This window comes from Nematolebias whitei, chromosome 5 (genome assembly GCF_014905685.2).
Source record: "Nematolebias whitei isolate Nwh7 chromosome 5, NemWhi1, whole genome shotgun sequence".
Classification (NCBI taxonomy): domain Eukaryota; kingdom Metazoa; phylum Chordata; class Actinopteri; order Cyprinodontiformes; family Rivulidae; genus Nematolebias; species Nematolebias whitei.
The window spans coordinates 13,499,816-13,518,683 of NC_056502.1; the positions used below are offsets into that span (position 1 = coordinate 13,499,816).

At 40.1% G+C, this 18,868-nt stretch overlaps 2 protein-coding genes across 2 annotated transcripts; both read right to left on the bottom strand.

Annotated features, from left to right (window-relative positions):
- Positions 1–6,320: 6,320 nt before the first annotated feature.
- Positions 6,321–7,631, bottom strand: LOC119409683 (C-X-C chemokine receptor type 3-like). Its single transcript, XM_037676585.1, has 2 exons — positions 7,299–7,631; positions 6,321–7,058 (listed from the first exon to the last, which is right to left on the bottom strand). Exons 1-2 carry the CDS (start codon positions 7,629–7,631, stop codon positions 6,321–6,323), a joined length of 1,071 nt encoding a protein of 356 aa, XP_037532513.1.
- Positions 7,632–17,041: 9,410 nt separating this feature from the next.
- cxcr3.2 (chemokine (C-X-C motif) receptor 3, tandem duplicate 2) lies at positions 17,042–18,312 on the bottom strand. The gene is made up of 2 exons (XM_037676586.1): positions 18,277–18,312; positions 17,042–18,136 (listed from the first exon to the last, which is right to left on the bottom strand). Exons 1-2 carry the CDS (start codon positions 18,310–18,312, stop codon positions 17,042–17,044), a joined length of 1,131 nt encoding a protein of 376 aa, XP_037532514.1.
- Positions 18,313–18,868: the final 556 nt, after the last annotated feature.

The following is an 18,868-nucleotide window of genomic DNA, read 5'->3' on the forward strand; positions in this document are numbered from 1 at the left end:
TCCCAATAGGTGCCAGATGCACAACTAGTAAGTACCAAGTAAGCACCAGATACTGGGTACATTAAAAAAAAAAAGTTAAAAAAACAAAACTGGACTTCTATTCTGAAGCTGATGAGTGTACTATGAGAGGCCTGGTTGTCGACTTATTAATGGCACTAATGGAAAAGAGGCATTAGATTCCCCAGCAGGTTAGACTGGAACTGCTCACCCACACAATGGAGGGTCATTAGGCTCTCTGTCTGCCTCATGAGAGAGATGATTCGGTCACATGCATGAAGGTGGGAATTGGAATGGAGTTGACTGGGAATCGGGCCTAATGCTGCATTGTACATTTTTAAGAGTTAATATCTGAGAAGTCCTCTTCTGTTAAGTTATTTTTTCTCTTTTTTTTTTTCTCATTTGGTGTAAATGGCTTCCCCCCTTCTCAAACCATCTGTCTTCTCTGTCTAAAATATGAACACTTTGGTCCTCGAAAGAGTGCCCCTTATCCTGGAGGTGTCTGTGGACCACTGAGTCTTGGCCTAGGTAACTCTTCAGTGTTGAGCATGCATCTTTGTAGTGGTTTAGTTTCTCCAAGACGGAGGTCTGAACATTCCTCTCTGCACTGAACGGCATTCACTGCACAGCTACTCAGCTGTGTCGTGTACAAAGTAGTGAATGCTGCAAAAGTTGTGGTTATTTATAGATCTGCAGTCTTGTTGCTCAAATACAGCACTGTAGATTTCAGTTCAGCTCAGCTCGTGTTTAGCTTGTTAAGGGAGGAGTTGCCCTGATGGCCTGGAGAAAAAATGTTGGGTAATTTAGCAGTTCTGGCACCGAACCAGAGGGTAGGAGTGCAAAGAGATAAGGGATGGGTGAGTTAATTAGTGCCCACAGTTATCATACATTTATTTTCACTTAAATAAAAAAATAAAAAAAATCTAATTGACTGATTTATCATGAAGTGTTGTAAAAAAATAATTAGAACATTTTACTTGCAGCTGAAATAGGCCGTGCTCCTCTACAGCTCCACGTGGAAATAACGAACAGAACACAAATATTTTAATGTTCAGGGTTTAGTGTGCAAACAAGCCTAAATGTATCTTCTATTCTGAGTCACAGATGGACTGAAGCTAAAAATGAGTGTTTGACACTGATTTCAGGCTTTGGTTTGATGCTGACACAGTAACTCACAACAAAACGATCTCAGCTGGTCTGGTTCATCTGTTTGAGGTACGCCACAGAAACTAGATCATGGCCACAGATAAAAATGTTTAATGTGAGATAAAATTATTTCAGTAGATTGTTTCTTTACACCATAAGCTGAAGGGTGTCATGTGCACCTTTAGCTAGTGTTTATTGTGCAAATGGCCTCAGAGAACGACTTTACTGTGGGCGAGTAGCCAGCAGTTCTGGTTGAGGCAGGTTCCTCCTGTGTAAAAACACAGTAAGGTGCAAAATGCATTATGAACTTCATTTTATGTTTTGTTCACAAAAACTTAAATACATTTCTGAAAAAACATTTATTGGAGAACATTGTTTTTGCCTGTGGCTGACAAAAACAACACTCTGCTACACAAAGCACTCACTCAGTGACAGATAACACAATCTTAAGAAAAGATGGATGGCTTGATGTGCACAGTAACACAAAGCTTACAAAATTCACTATTTTCCAAATATTTTACTACATGCATGATACATGTGTAAAACTCGAGACAACACTAACCATTAATGCTGACATAAAACCCAGCATGTGTCAGTTTCTGTGAAAGTATATGACATCTTTGTTTCAGGAAACAGAAAAAAAAACAAAGATGAAGAAAGGCAAAGTCACATCCTGAGCCGCATGATAACAGATGAAAGGTTAAAGCTGCGCTCTGACCAAAATTAATTGAGGTACAATTTAAAAATATATATATTTTAACGGCTGCTCCTTTCTTCAGGGGTTACCACAGTGAACTAACTCGCACCAAGACTTAACAATTGTTTTTACGCCAATGCCCTTCCTAATACAACCACCGAGCTACCACTGCTCTCTGTGTGGAGCAGAGAGCTGCCATTTAGGATGCCCGGGGGAGCAGAGGGTGGGGGTTAAGGGCATTGCTCAAGGGCCCAGAGTGGGGCAAACAAGGGTGGAGGCAAGTGTGGGTGTTTCACCTTTCCGGCCTGCATTTTGATGTTGTCGGTCGGTCCAGGGAGTCGAACTAGTGACCTTCCGATCACAGGTTACAATGTTGCACAAAAAAGCATTCAGCACATCTCATGTGCACTTACTGTATTTTCCAGTAGATGAGAATAGAAAGTGTTGCAACAGCAGGATGTTTGAGCTTGACGATGTTTCCCCCTGAAGCAACAAACTGCAGAGCAGCGTCACCTCCTCCTCCCTGAACTCTGACTGTATCTGCTCTGCACACACAGCACAGATCGATGGGTTGGACATCAAAATTCATCTCAATAATCCAGGTAAAACATCCAACAAAGTTAAGTCAGGTCCTCTGGATGGTTTCCTTTTGTTGAAACATTTCGTCTTTCATCCAAAAGATTTTATCAGTCCGAGCAGCCACAACAAACTCAGAAGACTGATGAAGTCCTTTGGATGAAAGACGAAACATTTCAACAAAAAGAAACCGTCCAGAGGACCTGACTTAACTTTGTTGGATATGGGGCAGTTTGATCAAGCTCATCAGTAGCTGCTGTGGAGAAAACTGTTTTTATTTTTTCATATTTTCTTTATTTGAGCAGCAGTTGTTGGAGTTGCCACCTCTCAGCAAGAAGGTTGCTGGACTGAATCCTGGCCGAGGACCTTTCTGGGTGGAGTTTGAATGTTCTCTCCATGCATGCATGGGTTTTCTCTGGTTTCCTCCCATAGATCAAAAACATGCATGTTCGGCTGATTGGTAATGAGCAATGGTTGTCTCGTTTGTCTTTTATGTGTCCCTGTGATGGACTGGAGACCTGTCCAAGTTGTCCCCTGCCTCTCTCACAGTGATAGCTGGATGTGGGTACCCCATGACCAGGAAAGGAAGAATCATCCATCCATTATCTTGATCCGTTTCTTCCTTTCTGGGGCATGGAGATCACTGATGCTCATATCCAGTAGTCATTGTGCGAGAGGCTGGGGGACACTTGGACAGGTCACAAGTCCATCACAGGGACACATGGAGACAAGCAAAACAACCACAGGGATAATTTAGTTACCAATCAGCCTAGCATGGATGCTTTTGGTCTGTGGGGAAAAAACTGGAGTACCAAGAGAAACCCCACGCATGCACGGACATGCAAACTCCACCCAGAAAGGTCCTCAGTCAGGATTCGATCCAGCGATCTTCTTAACAGCTCTACCAACTGTGCCACCATGCTGTCCAAGGAAGAAGCAGGAGAAGATGATGGACAGATGGATTTATAGATCAGGTTGTTTGTGATCTTTCACTTGCTGAAAGAATCAGATGATGTTTTCTTAGTCAAAAGTCTTAAAGGATATAAAAGGCTTTACTCTACCAACCTGACTGGTTCTCATGCACCAGGCTATTTTTAACATGTGCTTATTGTCATATGTCTTTAACGTTAATGAATCAAGGCTTAATTTTTTTTCATCGTTTTGAATTTATTTTAAAAGACTGTCATTCATCTGTCTTACTTCACAGATGAACTTTGGCTCCTGCTGGAAACAGAGTCTTAACTTGATGTGATTCTAAAGACTAACAACCAATAATGTCACATAAATATGATGCACGCCTGCTGTTAGAGCCAGTTCTCAGTTTGGATCATGAGATCTAATCTCTAAAAATAATGTGACCCGTGTTGGCTAAATGAGTCAGAACGAGCACAGGCTGCTGTGTAATTGTAAAAATAATGATTTTTGCTGTATTTGAGATTTGCCTAAAAATTAGTCTAAAGACACCATGTAACCATCCCAGCATCTAATCTTCCCAATCAGATTTGTCTTCAGAAATAAAGTTGCTCATAAACCGTATAATCCCCCATGTGAAACTGTTTAATGTTTCCAAGAAGAGCACTTAAGTTCTTTTAAATTTGAAACTATGGTTTGAATCCACATCATCCTTATAATTGTTTCATTATGTTCCCAACAAACTGTTCAAATATCATTGTTTGTATGATTCCCATCATGTCCCTGCAGATTGACCCAGTATGTTAGCATTAGTTTAACTCTTCTTATTCTCAAGGATGTTTCTCCCACTTCTACTTGTGTTGTTGACACTGATGTTCTGAATGACCCTGATGATTCTTAAGGCCTGAGCTTGTAGTTTATCTATATTTTTAAGGTTTGTTTCTGGCAGCTGTGGTTAGAGCAGTCGTCCTCCAATGGGAGAGGGGGTTCGATTCCACCAGCAGTCCCATGCTGGTGTCCCTTGGCAAGACACTGAACCCTCATTGCCTCCGATGTGTGTCTCATGGTTGTATGAATATGATTTAAAGCAATGATTATTATTTGTACAGAAATAGTAGAGTGCTGTATGAATGGGTAAATGGGGGCACAGATTGTAGTGTAAAGACCTTTGAGTATCTTGGTAAGCTAGAAAAGTGCTATATTTCTATTTGACACACATGAATTGCAACCTTAGTCAAATACTGATCTCCTAAGTGCCAAATATACATAGAGTTGTCCTATTTGTTCTCCATGCCTGCCCTGGATGTTAGACTCATGAATCTCTAACCAGGACTGTGAAAAATATCACTGTAATGCCACTTGGTTGTTGATGTGTGCTGCTGACTCTCCATGATGCTGATCTCATGCTGCTGATTAATTTCATGTTGTTGTGTTCATTAGTCCTAATCTGCTCACACAGACTCATGTTTGTGCTGCTGTTGTTGTTTTTGTTTTATTAGTGCTTGGTGTATTCTTAATTTAGTAAATGTAGTATATTCTTAGTTCACTTGGATCTTACTGTTTTTCTTTACAATTTGTATTTTTGTTGGATGTAACTGGGACCCTGCGTACATAGTTTTGCTCCACCTCATGTACCACGTGATGTGAATGACAGTAAAAACCATTGAATCCAAAACAATGATACTTTTTTTTTACATTTATCTACAATTTTATTTAAATTTCATTCAAACTTTATTTATACAGGTTAGTCTCATTGAGCCTCCAGGACAAGAGAACTGTTTTAAACAAAGAACACAGGTGAGGCACAGACAACAATCATATAAAAAGCATATAAAAAGTAAATTAAAAAAATGATATAAAAACAAATCAAAAACAGCTACTTTAATGTAGCATCATAAATTAATGTTCCAAGTTGGTTTTGCCATGAAACCACATTCCTTATAATCTGACTGCTTTTAGTCCGAGCACTTAGGAGTTCTTTTAAATTTGAAACTTGAATCCTGATTTTTGACTTGAGCTCAAAAATGAGGCTTGGTCAGGCTGTGACCTGCAAAGCATGTGTGGTTAAAAAAAAAAATAAATAAAAAAAAAAATCAGCACAAGAGCTTTTTATCTCCACAGAAAGATGTTTATCTTCTCCATTATCAGTTTACCACCTACTTTCCCAGTCATGCCCTCACATGAAGCCCACTACAGTTCTCTGCTTCAGACAAAACGCTTCATTATGACCCGGCTGCAGCTTCAAAACCACTGCTTGTTTTCTGCTTTCTTACTCCGGCTCTCCGTCACTTGACAGATGAGATGAGCTTCCATTTCTGTTCTCTTTCATTTCAGCCGGTGCACCCAGGTTACAACAATTAAGTCATAAAGCAAGAAGAGCTTTCAGGGTCGTAAAGAGAAACAATCTACAGACAAGCCGACATGTGTAAACAAGGAGTGGCTAACCTCATTTGTGGAAATTCCACATTCTTTGCTGGTTTCGGTAAACAGAAGAAAACTAATTAAATAAAAACTCAGATATTTTATTATATATTAACAGCTTCTAATAATTAAAAATAACAGAAAAAAACACAGGTAAAAGAAACAACTTTATACCATATTCAGATCTAAAAACAGATACCAGTTTCAAAATACCGGTTATAAAAAACTGCATGCTGATAATTCTGCTTTGTTACAACATATAAAACAATAAAAATATGGACTTTTACTTTCAATGGCCACATAATAAAGATCTGTACACTTCATGATTACAGTAATGTAAAACAGTATATACTGGTATATTGTTGTGATGTGGCTACAGAACTCGTATTGATACAGGATATGACACATTTCCTTCTGTCTTTTAACAAATATAGATCTCTACTTTTCACCATCTGACAGAAGTCCTCCGACTTCCTGAAACCCATGGCGTGGATCCACTAAACTCCCTCTTCCGGAGGAGCATCATTCAGGTCAACCTTCGGAGCAACAGGAAGTTATTTGTGTTGAGTGATCACTTTATAGTTGACAAGTCTTCCACATGTAACATCTCTTTCTGCTCTTCAGCTGCCTGATTCTGGTCACACGGTGCCGTTTCGCCAACGCTCAGCTCCCATAATGAACTCTGGTGTCCAGATGTGTCACATTTGAAGAAGTTCAGTGTTCTTCTCCTGAACTTTCCATAAAGTAAAAAATACAAGAGTGGCCTGAGGCAGGCGTTACTGCAGCCTATGGCTGAGGTGACGGTAAGCGCTGTTTTCAAAGACTCCAGGAACGTGCTGAAAACATCTTGTGAACTGTAACAGATGATGTCAGCAATGAGGGCGATGTTGTAGGGAATCCAGCAGACCAAGAAAACCCCCATTAGAACCAGGATGATCAGAATGGGTCTCATCTTCTGGATGCATTTTGCTCCGGAGCTCTGCTGTCGTCGCCATACAAGAGAAAATAATATGACAAAGAGAGCTACAGGGAGCAAAAAGCCCACTGAGAGGTGGAGCAGACGTAAACCCAGCAGCCAGTTAACTCCAAATTTTTGAGCGCAGATTGCCTTCCCTTGCGGTGAATCCTTCTCAGGCTCTAGGAACCACCAGTCAAGGCCGGTGAGGAGAGAGGAGACGAGCCAAACCAACAGGCAACTGAAAAATGCTAATTTAGCCCCGTGGTGAGAAAACCAGGCCGCATGGCTGGTGGTCAAGTAGTAAACTAAAGCGATGCAAACCAACAGAAAGATCCCGATATAGAAGTTGATCTGGAAAAAGAAAGAAAACAAACTTTAGTCATCTTTTGAAATGTCACTGTTTCTTTCTCTCACTTCTTCCTAAAAACTGAAAGAATCAGAGGATGTTATCTAAAAGGGGGTTTATCAGAGTCAGAGTCAGTTTATCTCCTCGAAGCAGAGTTAAATAAAAGCAAGTCTGATAAAAGTTTAAAGTAAACAGAAAAACTTTTTAGCTCTACAGAACACTTTCACTTTCAGCTGAACACTTACGTTAAAAACAGCTCTGCAGATGGCGAAGAGAGTATTCGGGCAGTTTTCACAAGGCTGTGCAGCCCAGACGGGCAGCGTCAGCAGCAGCAGGATGTCCACAACTCCCAGTTGGAGAATAAAGGAGTCCAGTACCTTCCACGACCTCCTCTTCTGTGCCAGAATTATCACAAGGAGTATGTTCCCCAACAGACCCACAACCAGCACCACAGAGTAGAAAATACACAACCAGATGATCTGACTGGTTCTCCTCTCATCTTCTTCTTGAACATAGTCGTAGGTTTCATAGTTGTAGTCGTCAGTTTGATTGAGGACTCCATCAGAAATCGTCTCCATGTTCAGCTTCTGTAGATAAAAGTGAGAATAAAACTGTCCAGCAACTTAACACAAACTCCTCTCTTCTGGTTCACCCTCTGCTCTGTTTGCCTCTTTTAAATCTCTTTTTGGGAAACCCCGCTGAGTCTATTCAAACATGCTCATACCCATACATATATCACATGATGCCTTGTCACTCAGTGAGTGATGCAAGAGTGGACAAAAGGGAAATCTAAATTCCCAGTAGTCATGCCTGCACCGTTTTTATGCCTCACAAGGTGAACAGCTGATAATGTGCATTGTTTTGAAAACGGACTAAAAGAAAAGCAGCACTTTTTAAAACATCCACATATATGATCGCTTACCAGCATGAGTCTGAGGACTTCTCTTTGAGGTGACGAACTAAAAACAAAACTGCAACTCGTTCAGATTCTTGTGTCAGAGGGACGGACGATCGCCGTCATCGCTTCTGGCTGCAGGTCAGACTTCCAGCAGCTGGTGGGAAAACTGCTCACCAACTTTATCTATGTCCACATTGACACTTTATAGGCAGGACTGAGTATTTTTTTGATTTTTATCGCGGAACAATGCAGCTTTAAAAGGTTGAGGGAGGATCTGAGTAAACGAAACCCAACATCAAATAAAAAAAAAAGTCATCGTTCGATGAAAAAAGCGCTCATGAGCAGGAAGTTTTACGTCACCGGCTCAGATGAGCAGACTGTGTTCGTGAAGTGGTTAACAGAACCCACACACACTGTTTAATTGCCTTCTCAATTTGTTGTTTTTATGTAATCGAGCGTAACTCGACACGCTTTTGTTGTCAAAATACTCATCGTTTCTGTTTTTCGAAATAAAATATCCAGTTTAAAATATTTAATTAAACACGAACAAAAAAAACTATACGAAATAAAAAAATACAAATTAACAAGCTTATTTATGTTAATAAAAACAGTTATATTTTGTTTAATATCTAAAATTGTTAACTAAAACTATTGTTATTCAGAACGAATCATTTATTTTGAAAGATTTCTTCGTCTGTTTCCGCATACTTCCGCTTGACCGAAACTTGTCGATGCTGCGCATAGATATCATTTAAACACTAGATGCAGCATTGACCGCTATCGCATATTGGCGCTGACGAGCTGTAGGGCCGCCATCTTGGAACGGTCGACCGCTCCACTCAGTGTAACCTGTTTGACAGGAGCAATGAAGTATTTGCGCGTTTAATCAGTCAGAGCTGAATACTAAACTCATTCTCACGGTTTTTTCCTCTGTAAATCTTAGGAGTACAGCCATTAAAGCTGAACACATGGTTCAGTGTATTTAAATATTCTTGGTGGGGTTAACATTACACTAATAAAATATTCTTATGACACGTTTGCAAAACTCAGTCACTGATACATTTTTATTAAGATCTATATATATATAGATATAGATATAGATAGATATATAGATAGATATATAGATATAGATAGATATATAGATATAGATAGATATAGAGGGTGGACATGTTTGGAGGTTGCTGTGTTGAAGCTCCATGGATCAGCCTCTCTGCAGCTCTCAGCACCTTCACTGAGCCTTGAGGGAATCACTGAGCTGCTCTTGTTCTTCACAGTTAGAAGGTGGGAGCTCTCGTCAAATGATGATCTCCAGCATCATCTTGTTCATGCCAGTCTTTTCATCCACTGACCACAGCCACCTGTGAACATCAGGGGGACCAGTTTAACACATCTGGAAGGAAACCAGTGAGATTTTAATATGGCCATGACCATTATGATATGATGTTATGTGGGGGAGTGGTGGAGCAGAGGTTAGAAGATGGGCCTGTGATCGGAAAGTCGCAGGTTCAACTCCCGGTACCGTCAACATCAAAATGAGGTGGAAAAGGCCAACCACCCACACCTGCCTCCACCCTCATTGGCCCCACCCTGGTCCCCTGCAAGGCCCTTAACCCTCACCATCTGCTCCTAAACAGGTCTCTCTTGAAAATGAGTTCTTGTGACTCAATGAGACTACCTGTATAAATAAAGGTAAATGAAAAAAATAAAAGTTTAAAATAGAAATACTCACATCATTAGGCCGAGGTTGTGTGTGCGACGTGCACGTTCCTGAGAGTGTGTGTGTGACGTGCACGTTCCTGAGAGGCCACAGACAGAGCAGCTTCAGCTTTTGTTGAGTTCCTGTAGTCCTGCAGTTTTCAAGCTGAAATGAAAAAGCATCATGAATATGAACTTTACAGTCTATAGTTACCTGTTCATGTAAACACATGGAGGTGTCTCACCTTGTGACTGACAATAAAATGTGTAAATTTATGAACTCTAATTAACTTATAATGATGCTCCTACTCTTTGAAGGTGAACGGATGGTACCACACCATCTCTCAGTCGGACAATCTGATCAGTTTTATCAGAATCCTCCAGTTTAAAATCCTCTCTGCTCAGATGAATCCTCCTCAATGATACTTCCTCCTCTTCCTCACATCTTGTTCTTTAGGAAACCTTCACAATGAAAACAGGAGATTTGTGTCTACACAAAAACATTGTAGAGAGGAGTTCAATCTTATTTTCTATTTCCTATATTCTCCCTAGTTTTATTTTTTTTATATCCTAGAACTTAAACAAAACTCCATTTATGATACATATCTCTTGATAATGAACCAAAGCTACTGAAATAGTGAGTATGCTTGTTAGCAAAATATTCCTGTCATCAGATCTCGGTTAGCTTCATTGCAGCTGAACACCGGTGTTACACTGAACATCACATCAGCTGGGGGACATAAATACAGTACAGTAATATTCACAAAATACTAACAATAATATGTTCATCTTACTTGTGAAAAGTTATCCCCCGAGACCTGACGTCAACAGTCCGTCGATTAGAACAGAAATAAGCTGCGAAGTGCTGAAACATCTTCTGCTGTAACCAAATAAGGATGACCGTTCCAAGATGGCGGCCGAAAATCCTGCGCCGCAGCAGCCAATGCGGGATCTAGTGATTATATGAAAGCTATGGATGCTGCGCACGAAGCGAGGTCCCGCACTAATGCTGTCTGTCCACACGAGGGTGCTACTGTCTTTAAGAAAGGTACAACCCAAGTTATGCCTGGGCCGGACATTTTAATATCAGTTCCATACACAAATGCATTTTTTTTTAAGAGAAAACCTGATTTCGCTTTTTATTTATTTTTTTATTGAGTTTAAACAATATTTACTTACAATTAGACCTTCAACTAATCAAAAAGCAAAAACAACAATATGGGCTTGTTCCCAACTTGGGATCATGGACGAGTAGTTGGTTTTTTTTTTTTGTTTTTTTTTACATGAGGCTCCTTGGCACATATGTTACTTGTACAATTGTTTCCTTCCTGAAAGAACATGACTGTAATTTTCCTTTTATTATTTTGTTCAATTTATGCTCCCCTGCCATTTTTCTCTTCTTTTCATTGCTGTTCAGTTGTGTTGCTGTTATTCTGTGATAATGCAAATAAAGATTTTGAGGAAACAAACAAACAAACAAACAAACAAACAAACAAACAAACAAACAAACAAACAAAAAACATCAGTTCAACGGAAGGCCTTGCATTATAAGAAATACAGGAATTATTACAGGCATTTAAGTCAATACACAGTTCCCATTAGACTGAACCGGAAACCAGTCCTACTGGCAAACCGCCATGTTAGTAGTATACCCTCTGTGTACAGCATTACAAGTGATTTTTGGGGTTTTATTCACTCTAAATCTTTGTCAACTGTGTGGCTAATTCAAAGGCCAAAGGGCCTCATAGAAACACGTTAGTGTGTTGTTGAAAATGTACCAAGGGAAAAAAAATCACTGTTATTGGGATTGATGATCGGCAATGAAAGTCAGACTCACTTTCTGCAGTAATTATTTTACAACCAGCAAAACACACAGCTGCCAAGTTGTAATTATGTGGGCGTTTCCACCTTCTGCACCCCTCAAGCAGTCACCGCATGCAGCTACTTCTTTCTGTTAAATCAACTTCTGCTGGATGACGGAGCAGTACGAACAGGAGCATTTTCTTTTTCTGAGGTTTCATTACAAATGTAACGTTTTGACATATTAATATGACAGACTGGATTTCTTTTTTCGATCAGGTGTTTCAGTCACAACGTAACTAACTGACTTCATTAATGTTCTTCTTCACCACATCTGAAAATTGAGCATGCAAACTAGACCTGGGCAAAACTTTTTCACCCGAAACAAAGTTCAGACTAACTGACTTATTGTATTGTGAATTATTTAATTCACAATAAAAGCACATTCACTCTGCAGGAATTATGTTCATTAAAGTCTGGACATCTTTGGGTGACGGATGTAATGCCTCCTGTGCAAACAATGAAGTTCTGATCACAAGCATGGTAAAAAGTGTTTGTATACAAATTTAACAGAAATTTGTGCCTTTAGTTATAATTTAGTTTTAAGTTCTTGTCTCTAAATTCACATGATGCACCTGAAATTATCAGCATGTATTATTATCCTGATTATGATTATGATCATTTGCAACCATATCTAGAAAAGTGACTCAGTCCCAGATTTATTACGCTTGAACATTTACCACTGATCAAGTGTTAGGAGTAAATTCTTGCAGTTTCAGACGGCTCGTCTTTCCTGCTCATATTATTCTAGGCAAGCCGCACACGTCAGCATTCAATCCTGAATTGTTAAGTTTGTTTGCCTTCATGCTTTCTCAGTTTCAAAATATAATGAAAACTTCTCTTTCCTGATTTATCAGCTTTGTTTCTGGCATCCTTAACCCAACAGTACTCAACCATCATTGATCTCTCACATGCGTCCACTGACATGATAAAGTACTTAGTTCATCCTACCAAGATGGAGGAAAAGTGCCTGGATGTAGGAAATGTGACATCAGTTGAGAATATCAGAACTTCTATTTCTTCCTTTTCCAAACCTGGCTAGTTTATAGCTTTACAGGGATATGTGTCTGAAAAGATGTTGCAACCTTGAATATTGCAGATTTTCCATTGTTAAATGCCAGTATAGTGCCAGTGGAGTTGCTTCTTTTGTATTTGCTTTTTGTGTTTCTTCACTGGTCGCTTGTTTCCCCCATGTGAGCAGGATTGTGATGTCACTTTCTGTGACCTTCATCAACAACGGAGAACTTAAATTTTATGTTTTGCCTCATGCTCAGACTGAAGTTTAAAATATGACCCGGAAATAGCTGCGTGACATGTATCAAACATGTATCAAACATGTATCAAACGAAAGGCGAAAGGAGGAGCCGACGTAAGCGAGTAAGTTAGTTAGCAGTAGTTGCTTTATTTCCAGCTCTGAAGTACGGGAGCCAATACCTCCATCACGAAGAGCAATGGATCCAATGCTCTATCTTTGTTTTATGTAATTTTAAATTGTGGATTTTTGCACTGTTTCTTACTTTGTATGTTGTTTCCACCAAACAAACCAAAATCACATTCCTTGCTGAAGTATGGCTTGGCAAGAGGCTCCACACACGTGCTGGGCCGTCTTATTGCACAGGCCTATGTGGGCTGAATCCCAGGAGTCTATGGCATTGGATGGTTTTGCTTTGAAGTCACTTGATAAACTGAAAAAATACATTATTTTGTAGCTTGTCAGGTTTTCTGTCAATCACTTCAGATGGATAATTGAGGTTGTTGATTGATCCAAACTAAAAGTGACCCACAGGAGCTCAGTGGCCAATCATCCATGGATTATCAACATGTGTATTGCTAGTTTGGGGGTGTTGTCCATCACTGATTGACTGAAAGCTGTCAACATATCGAGGAAGAAGCTTGAGAGGTGCTCATAAAATACAAATCATTGGTCAGAATGAGTTTGAATAAAGAACCACTGGAGAGCTATGGCAGAATGTTTTAAACCAGCTGTCAGTGAAGATGAACTTGCAGATGAATGCTTGCTGCCTCCTCCACCACCAGAGGGAGAGAAAGAGGTGGATGCTACATTTGCAGGAGGAGCAAACTGGAGGAGAGAGGAAGGAGCACAAGAGGATCAGGCAAGGGCAGATGGCAAGTGATCCTTAAAATAGTGACCCAGTGGGTCAACAACACTGACTGGTATGTGTATTCTGGGCAAAAATGTGACAGATGTGCCAAAAATGGATCAGCTCCTGCAGAAGTGTGTGCAGCTTGTAGTTTCTGCAGCTTTAGGTCTTGGAACTAAACAATGTTAGCACTAAATAAGCTTTATGTGACCAAGATGGTCAATGGGGTGATGAAGACAGTCGACCCTCAGGCAACCTAAAAGTAAACACTCTCTAGAAATTCTGTTTCTCTTTATTGTGTCCATTCTTTATGGGATGAGCCCCACAACAACTTGTTTTTTTAGATTCAGCATTTTTATATTTTTTAGCTTTTACAGTTTTATTCCAATACAAATCAATGGAGAGCTTCTGTTTCACTATTTCTGGTCCAATGCTGCCACCTCTCAGGTATTTTTGGCACATTTAGCTTTTACTATCTAACATTATAACAATACTTCAATAATACTTAACTTTTACGGGTGCATGTAAAAAAACAGAATATTGTGAAAAAGCTCAAATTTTTTGTCAATCATTTCAGAATGCTAAACTCATATTTTACATAGATTCATTACACATAGAGTGAAATATATATGAATATTTCTTCAAATTTTTATGATTATGGCTTGCGAATATGAGAAACCAAAGTTCAGTGTTTCAGAACATTAGAATATTCCACAGCCAGCTTGTGGTACCTTTGGCAGTGTGGGCAGGAGCCAAGTCCTGCTGGAAAATTAAATCAGTATATACATAAAGCTTTCATGGAGTTCTCTAAAATGTTCTGGTAAATGTTGTGTTGACTGTGGACTTCAGAAAACCCTGTGGACCAACACCAGCAGAGAACATGGACCCAAACCATCACTGGCTGTGGAAACTTCACTCTGGACTTCAAGCAACATGGATTCTGTTTCTCTTCACTCTTCCTCCAGACTCTGGGGCCTTGATTTATAAATGACATGAAAATACTTTAATCTGAAAAGACGGCATTGGACCACTGAGCAACAGTCCAGTTATTTGTCTTCTCAGCAGGTAAGACGTGTCTGTTGTCTCTGCTTCAGGAGTGGCTTGACTTGATGAATGTGACATTTGTAGCTTATGTCCAGGAGTTAATCAGCTGATTAGGATATGACACCAGGCGTTTACAATATTGAACCTCTTCACAATATTATAATTTTCGAAAAAAATAAAACGGGTTTTGTTTTTTTCATTATTTGTAAACCATAATCATCAAAATGAAAAGAAATAAAGACGAAATATTTCACTCTATTTGTAGTGAATCTAATATGATATTCATACAGGTTAGTCTCAATGAGTCACGGGGACTCATTTACAAGAGAGACCTGTTTTAAACAAAAACCACAGATGAGGTATCCACAACAATAAAACAATCAAGCATCCATCCATCCATTATCTTTACCCGTTTATTCCATTTTGGGTCACGGGGGTCGCTGGTGCCCATGTCCAGCAATCACTGTGCAAGGGGCAGGGTACACCCTGGACAGGTCGCAAGTCCATCACAGGGCCACATAGAGACAAACGAGACAAACAACCATTCACTCTCTCACCTAGGGACAATTTAGAGTTACCAATCAGCCTAACATGCATGTTTTTGGTCTGTGGGAGGAAACCGGAGTACCCGGAGAAAACCCACGCATGCACGGAGAGAACATGCAAACTCCACCCAGAAAGGCCCCTGGACCGGGGTTTGAACCAGGGACCTGTTCGCTGAGAGGCAGCAGCTCTACCAGTTGCGCCACCGTGCTGCTGCCACAATCAAGCATATAAAATGAAAAGTAAATAAAAGAAGTGATTAATAAAACAAAATTTAAAAACATGTGCTACAATATAAAAACAATGACAAATACTAAAAACAGGAACATGTCTGCATTGATTTTTGCATTGAAATTAACAGTTGCTTAAAATCACTGAGAGAAGTCAAGTTCGAGAGCTTCAGATCTTTTTGCAAGGTTTTCCAGGAGCGGAGTCGGAAAAGGATGCTTATAAATATAATATTGATAAAATCATCTGTCTGTCTGTCTGTCTATCTATCTGTCTATCTATCTATCTATCTATCTATCTATCTATCTATCTATCTATCTATCTATCTATCTATCTGTCTATCTGTCTGTCTGTCTGTCTGTCTGTCTGTCTGTCTGTCTGTCTGTCTGTCTGTCTGTCTGTCTGTCTGTCTGTCTGTCTGTCTGTCTGTCTGTCTGACGGACGGACGGAGCGAGAGAGAGAGCGAGCGAGAGATGGTCTGGCATTTTTATTTTTTCCCATCTTTTTCCAGCACACATTAAACTGGAACTTTGATTTTAACGTTGACCTTACATAAGTGGAAAACATTTTTTTTTAATGCAAAGCTTTAGATTTAGATATCTAAAGTGTTTTTGTTGATTTTTCATCAGCAAACATTTTTGGACTTTAGGTAATTTTCCACATTTATCCTTTAGCTTGATTCAAAACTGAGTTAAACATGATGCAAGACGGACGTTTCTTGTGATATTTCTTTTGTAAATGAAAATTATTTAGGCTATGGCATCAGCTGAAAGAAACTATTCAAACTAATGAGTGTGACTGACCTATTAACCACTGTTTATATTTTTGGGTAATGCTATTTTTACTTTCATTTCAATTATCTTACTTGTCTAAGAAAGGCAGAAGAAGGCTAGATTTTGACACAACTACTGAGCTTAACTCAACTATTGTCCAGAATAAACTTGCAGAAAAATATGCTGTAAATCTGATGCACAATACACACAATACTTTGGTTGTATTAAAAATATTTATTGTAAAAATCTTTGTACATTTACAAGAGGTTGGGATTTTTTTTTACAAACAAAATTCAAGTTCATTTCTTTCTTTACAGCACAGAATTGTACAATTTACAATACAATTTTAAACACACGCACACACACCTGAGAGAAAAAACTGTCTTATGTAATACAGAATCAATAAAATGAGCTAAAACAATTACTTTTAAATGATTATATTTATTTTAAAAAGCTTTCTGCATTTCACAATATGACAGAAGAGTGCTGATTTCTCAGTTTACATCTAAACTGCTGAACAAGCATGTAACAAGTATGAACAAATCAACATATTTCTCAAAAGCTGACCTACAAACACAAATCAACATGATCTCATGGACTGGTTCGTAATGCGAACATGTCAGGGGTGGCTTTAGACGCCACACTGACTTAATGATTGTGCTACAATATGAGTAAAAATGCGAAAAAACAAACGTAGAACAAAAAAGCTGCCCTATTAGAAAGACAAGCACCTTTGTAAATATACAAACACAAATCATACCATGAAAACATTTTTGGTTTTATATAAACTTTCTGTATTGTGAAACTCTCCAACACACAAACCTAAGCTCAGTGTCTGATCTCTGTTACACCATGACGGAGTACGAGGTGTTTTCACTTTCTGCAGAGCTGAACGATCCCGTCATTTTTCTGAGCTTCCTCTCCCTCAGCTTCTTCATCCCCATCAGGCCTCTCTTCCCCAGCACCTCTTCACACATTCTGAGCAGCTCCCTCCTGAACTTCACCCCAACGAAGCCGTACAGCAGAGGGTTGAGGGCGCAGTGCGACAGCCCCATGCTTTCAGTGATCGTAATCCCAATGTCCATCACACGGCCAAAGTGGCAACCTCCCGTCACCACCCCCAGCTTCTGCAGGCTGTCCATCAGCTGGAAGCAGTTGTACGGGGCCCAGCAGATGACAAACACCGACACCAGGGAGATGATAAGACGGAGAGACTTTCGCTTCTGGCGCCGAGAGGCGTTGCACAGAGACTTGAAGATATGGATGTAGCAGTAGAGCATGATCAGCAGGGGCAGACCAAAACCCTGAATCACGCTGATGAACTGCATCCCCACCTGCCACTGAGTGGGATTCTGAGTGTACCACACCTGGCACAAGCTCATCTTCTGGTCTCTCCCGGTGTGAACCTCCGCGACCTGTATGAAAGCAAAGTCCACTCCGCTCAAACCGAGGCACACCACCCAGATGGCCGCACACGCAAACTGGGCATGGCAGGTGTTGCGTTTCCAGCCTGAGCTGATAGCGTGGACGATGGCCAGGTATCGATCGAAGCTGATGCAGGCCAGGAAGAAGATGCCGCTATAGCGATTCAGGGAGAAGAGGGCGCCAGAGATTTTGCAAGCGGCTGTGCCGAACACCCACTCGTGACCCAACTGCACTGCAAACAGAGGCAGGGTGAAGGCCAGCACAAGGTCAGAAATGGCCAGGTGAAGGAGGAAGGTGTCCGTCAGGGAGAAGGCACAGGCTCCACCACTTTGAGAGTTCTTGAAACGTCTGATCACACACAGCACCAGCACATTGCCCACAACAGCCAGGACGAACACCAGGCTGTACACAACCTGGGTGTACTTCTTTGCAAAGCCATAGATGTCATCCTGCATGCACGGGGTGGCAATAACTTTACTTGTGCCAGGAGGATCGCTGTAGTACTCATAATCACTCTGATGAGAAAGCAAAGGTCCTCCGTCAGATATAGAAAGGAAATTCAGATTCTGATGTGCAGAAATTACTGAGTATATATTTCATCTGCATTAGTTCCTTGCTCTAGAAAATAAAGAGTTCCAGTAAAGTATCCACTCACCCAGTAATCCGTCTCGGTTGGTGTGATTGAATCCATATCTGCAAAAAACAAGAAGGCAGAAGAACAACTGAAACCACCCAAGAATGAAGAACTCACACTGAGCTCATACACACTTCAGCTAAACGCCGTTGTTCACACGTATCCAGATGACAAGGGCTTGGAAAGAAGGAAGACAATTCAGGAACCGAATCTTCGCACACTTTAGACATTCGCCCAGAAAGATAGAGTGAAAATGGACGGTGACTATGTGAAGGAAATTGTGACATATTTTTTATGTCTGCAGCTGGCTAGAAACTTCTCCCTGACATTATTAGAGTTGCACTCTACATGGAAATATGCATTATTTTTAAGAAGTTGCACAAATACATACCTGTACAAAAAAATGGATGCTTTTCTTTACCAAAATTAAAAACTTGTAATCAAACTAAAAGCAGAAATTAGTTACTAGAGAAATGAAAGTGCTTAGCTGACAGAAATTTTAGGCTCCACTATGTTGTTTTCATATTCAGCGTGTTATGTAATGTTTACTCTCAGCCTACTTCAGCATGTTGATACAGATTTGTGCTTACAGTTAAAAAAAAAAAAAGTCAAA

Bases quoted from the DNA above. Each gene is read 5' to 3' on its own strand.
- LOC119409683 (XM_037676585.1), bottom strand. From the start codon at position 7,631: ATGGAGACGATTTCTGATGGAGTCCTCAATCAAACTGACGACTACAAC. The intron at 7,059-7,298 runs GTAAGTGTTCAG...TTCTTTTTCCAG, and splicing joins TCTGCAGAGCTGTTTTTAAC to ATCAACTTCTATATCGGGAT.
- cxcr3.2 (XM_037676586.1), bottom strand. From the start codon at position 18,312: ATGGATTCAATCACACCAACCGAGACGGATTACTGG. The intron at 18,137-18,276 runs GTGAGTGGATAC...CTTTCTCATCAG, and splicing joins CAACCGAGACGGATTACTGG to AGTGATTATGAGTACTACAG.